The sequence below is a fragment of the Anthonomus grandis genome, chromosome 24, assembly GCF_022605725.1.
Source record: "Anthonomus grandis grandis chromosome 24, icAntGran1.3, whole genome shotgun sequence".
Taxonomy (NCBI): domain Eukaryota; kingdom Metazoa; phylum Arthropoda; class Insecta; order Coleoptera; family Curculionidae; genus Anthonomus; species Anthonomus grandis.
In genome coordinates this window covers 1,674,093-1,678,760 of record NC_065569.1, presented here as the reverse complement: position 1 = coordinate 1,678,760, position 4,668 = coordinate 1,674,093, and the positions used below count along the sequence as shown (strand labels likewise).

General features: G+C 34.9%; 1 protein-coding gene across 1 annotated transcript; it reads right to left on the bottom strand.

The window, feature by feature from the left end:
• Positions 1 to 698: 698 nt before the first annotated feature.
• On the bottom strand, positions 699 to 3,151 carry LOC126749347 (uncharacterized). The gene is made up of 2 exons (XM_050459018.1): positions 2,799 to 3,151; positions 699 to 1,549 (listed from the first exon to the last, which is right to left on the bottom strand). Exons 1-2 carry the CDS (start codon positions 2,929 to 2,931, stop codon positions 699 to 701), a joined length of 984 nt encoding a protein of 327 aa, XP_050314975.1. The 5' UTR covers positions 2,932 to 3,151.
• Positions 3,152 to 4,668: the final 1,517 nt, after the last annotated feature.

The following is a 4,668-nucleotide window of genomic DNA, read 5'->3' as shown; positions in this document are numbered from 1 at the left end:
ACTTGGCGACTCTCGCCAAAACAGTTGATATCAACTGTAGCAAGCGACGATAGATTTCCACAATACACGGAGTCCCACTCCTGGTGATCGTTTACTTAGGGCGAAAACACAGTGAAAGCCGGTTTCCTGCTTACCGGAAACCAGCGCCGATCGGTTCCGAATTTCGGCACTTAGTGCGGACACAGTGCCGACGAGAAAAAAGCAAATAAAAACCAGCCTTTTGTCAGTTCCAGGTTAACCTTCGCGTCAACATGGCATCTAGCTCATCTGACCATGAATTTATTGCGTTAGATAGCCTTGTAACTAAAATAATTACTAGAAAAAAAGTTGGTGTTCACTCTATAAATCGTGAGAGGGTACTTTATGGTGAATATCATCATTTGTTCAAGAAGTTGACAGATGACCCTGACCGCTTTTTTCAGTACACCAGAATGAACAATGAAACCTTCAAATATATTCTAGAAAAAGTTAAACATCTTCTAACTAAAAACTGGTGTAACCTTCACAGTCAGCCCATTTTACCAGAAGAAAGATTAGTCATTACCTTGAGGTAAGTATCTTTATAATATTTACGAGTATATATTTTAAGTAGGTTACTAACAAACAAATCATTTACTATTAACAAAACGTCTAGCAAATAATTACATATGTTGGTTTTGTTTCAACAAAAATAAGACTTAAAATGGTTGATTAAATTTTTATTTCAAAAAGAAGGACAGTGGTGGGGGACATTCGGAAGTACCAGAAACCGTTTCAGGTTGTTCCATGTTTGATAAAATGAGACTTGTACATTCTTCTTCTGCAGTGAAACGATTTCGATCGATGTAATTCAGTGATTGATTGGAAATAGATGAGTTGGAAGTTGAAGGACCAAGGATCGTAGATGGAACAGATTCGAACCTATTTAGCGGGTATGAAAATTGTTCAACTAGCTCTTGAACCCGGCATCGAAAAGCTAATACGCGTGACTCAGGAATTTTTTTCACATGAGGCAGAAGACTTTTAAAAAACAAGAGGTGTTCATCTTCTTTCTCATTTGCTCGCTTAGATTTTGACTCTAGGTATGCTACTTTTTGTTTCTCAATTTCTAATAATGAGTCGTTAAATATTTCTGTTGGGCCTCGTTTCTTTTTAGATAAAAATTGTGGTGTCGAAGATACATCAGTATTCCTTTTTGTTCTCGAAGGTGTTTCAATATTTTCTTGCCTTGTATTTTCTACGATATCATCGCCAGCATTTCGTTGAGGAGGTACAACATCTTCAGTGGAACAAAAGCTGGTCTCGTCTAATTCCATCGATGACTGAATCGACTCTTCTGCTTCAGTTTGACTTTCTGCAAAGCTTTCAGTACGACCACTTACTTGTGGCAAATTTCCTTTCAACTTTCTAGGCATTACCGTATCTTTCAAAAATAAGAGCAGTTTGAAGTATGGCCACTTGGATGTCGGAGTATCATTTGCGGCATCACCTGAACGTGGAGGAGGAAATTTTCCTAATTCTACGGAAAATTGATCCCTGATATACTTCCATTTTTTCCTCAGTTTATTTTCTGAAACAAAATTACATAGTAAAAAATTGCACCGACGCGACGCCGAAATTCAAAATGCACTAAAAAGTATGAAATAAAAATAATTAGTATCAAAAATTTGTAAATATCTTGATTATTCAAAATTCAATAATTTTTTCAAATTTATTGTTTGCTTTCATTATCTTATGATTTTACCATCTCTAAAAATATACTTTCAGGATAATTTTAATTTACACCCCTCACTGACCATTTGTAATCATTCATTCATTTATCAAAACGTCAAAACCACGTTCTAATAAAATATGTTTTTTGCAGGTATCTTGCTACAGGCACATCTTTCAGAATGCTGTCATTTTCATTCAGGGTTGGAGCTTCTACTGTGGGAAAAATTGTAACAGAAACAGTTGCTGCATTGTGGAAAGTACTGCAACCAGTCCATATGCCTGTGCCCACGAAAGATGATTTTCAAAAGATATCTGAAGATTTTAACAATATTTGGAATTTTCCACATTGCATCGGCAGTATTGATGGAAAACATGTACGCATTCTTTGCCCTAGAAATTCAGGGTCAATGTTTTTTATTAATAAAAAATATTTTTCTGTGGTCCTACAAGGAGTAGCAGATGCAAATTATAAATTTATAGTTATAGATGTCGGTGGATACGGCAAACAAAGTGATGGTGGTACATTTCAATCTTCGGAACTGTATAAGTTGCTATCGAATAAACAACTGGATATTCCAGAACCAGCGTATCTGCCTCAAACTACCTTAAAAGCACCGTTTGTACTAATAGGTGACGAACCATACCCCTTGCTTCCTTATCTTTTGAAACCATTTGGTGGAAGAGATTTAAATTTTGAGAAAGAGTGCTTTAATAAACGTTTATCTCGTGCAAGGAAAACTATTGAATGTGCCTTTGGTATCGTGAGTGCTAAATGGAGACTACTTTTAAAGTGCATTGAAACTGACATAGCTACTGCAGATCATATAATTAAATGTATATGTATTCTTCACAACACTATAATAGACAAAGAAGGATTTGAACGACATTTGACAGATGTAAGGTTAAATATTCCTGATCACAATAGATGGCAAGTAACAGGACGACCATTAAATGAAGCCAAAACGATTAGAGATATATTTGTAATATATTTTTCCAACATCACTCTGTCATACGATAAATAATAATCTATTTATTCATATTTTTAGAGAAATAAAAACAATAATATTATAATAAACGAAATAATAGATATATATTTTCATACGTACCATCCTCTTTCATTTCTTCAGCAATTTCTTTCCAACATTTGTCAACAACATTTCTATTGCTGTGTAATTTACTTTTCTTATCCCATATTGGGCATTTCTTATACACTGATGCTATTAAAATCTCTATATCCATAGCTGTATCTGTCTGCCTGTACGAACAACCGGCTAGAAAGAACTAAATAATCATTCCGGTAAAACCGGTGACGCCGACTACCAGCGCCAACAAGCCTGAGCCTGTCTCTATTGTGTTATTGCTAACTTGAAAGCATTATTTATTATAGAAGCTTATAGGCGCCGATCGGCGCTGGCTGCCGGTAAGCAGGAAATCGGCGTCCACTGTGTTTTTACACTTAGGCTAGTTGAAAAGAGCTATTATTAAGCTACGAATATTATTATATTTCATGTTTATTTAGCTTTACATCTCGCCGCTAGAGGGCTTTTTTCGGCTTTCTGACACAAATGACTAATTTTCTCAAAAAACTTAAATGCAATGGTATGAATTTTTTTATACAAAAAAATAGCTTAATGACGCCTAAATATGCTTGCGAAAACCGCATCTTAATATCTTCACCCTAACCTAAAATTTAGGCCAAAGAAAATTTTATATGGAAATCCCTTAATATTTATAAAAACTACAAAATAATTTATTTCGAATTTCTTTTATAATGTAAGTTGTGGCCCTATAAAGGACCGATTTTAAAAAGAAAGGGTTTTAATGCCCCCGTAAATGCTCGAAATGCTGACCATCACGCTCTATGCATTGCTGAAGCCTCTCATGGGTAGATAGAACTGCAGCTTCAATTTCGGCTCTCGGTATGGTATGTATTGCATTTAGGGTTGCCAAGTTTTCCACAAGCCAAAGGAGGACTTTTCTGGAAAGAGGGGGGGAGGGGGTGTGCATGCCTGCATGGAAGAACGAGAGGTTTTCGTAGGGCGGGAAGCATGATGTAATAAAATTTAATAAATGTATAATTTCATGCAAACATAAATTATATTTCTTATATTGCAATTTGCAAACATAACGTAAATAAATTTTGTAACGAAAATAAATAAATTAAATTCTAACGAACAAATAATAAAAATTAACAACACAAAAAAAAAGGAAAATATTATATGCAAACTTAATCTAATAACGCAAAACGAATCAGTCTAAAAGAATTGCCTATTGTGGCAATACAAATAAAAAACGAAACTTAAGAAAAACTTGACAGAAATTAAACAGATACTGCTAAAACGACATACAATAATAATTATCAGCTCTTAGGAAAACAAAAATTTATATTTCTGCTCAGATTTTGCGGCAGATAATAAAGAATTATTTGATTTTATTTTTTTGTAAAAATCAACACACTTTTCGGGCTGATTAAAAAAAATTATAATTTCGCTTTTAATTAGCTCTTTTGAAGCTTTGTTTCTTTCATCTCGCCACTTCGTGTTCATAACAGAGAAAACCCTTTCGGAAAAAGCGGAACTAGCTGGCATGCTTAAAATATACAGTGCGAACGTAAAGGTTGGAATAAATTCATTTAAAATTCAGGGGTATGTTCAAAAAAAAAAACAAAAAACCCAGGCGATACTGAAATTCTTGTAAAACGTTATCGATAACAGAAGGTTCTATCAATGTTATTTCTTCCGTTATTCTAATTTTTAAGTCTTCAATGTTGTTTGGCCGATTAACATAAACTTTGGACCTAAGATACCCCCACAAAAAAAAATCTAAAGGAGTCAGATCCGGCGATCTGGCCGGCCATTTAATTGCACCCCTCCGACCAATCCAACGTCCAGGGAAAACGGTATCCAGGTACTGGCGCACGGGACGAGTGTAATGGGCTGGAGCTCCATCTTGCTGATACCATAAGGAATTATCTAA

What these genes read in the sequence shown, in the direction of transcription:
- LOC126749347 (XM_050459018.1), bottom strand. Translation starts at nt 2,931, where the DNA reads ATGGATATAGAGATTTTAATAGCATCAGTGTATAAGAAATGCCCAATA. An exon ending in TGAAGAAATGAAAGAGGATG is followed by an intron (nt 1,550 to 2,798) that starts GTACGTATGAAA and finishes ATTTTGTTTCAG; the next exon opens with AAAATAAACTGAGGAAAAAA.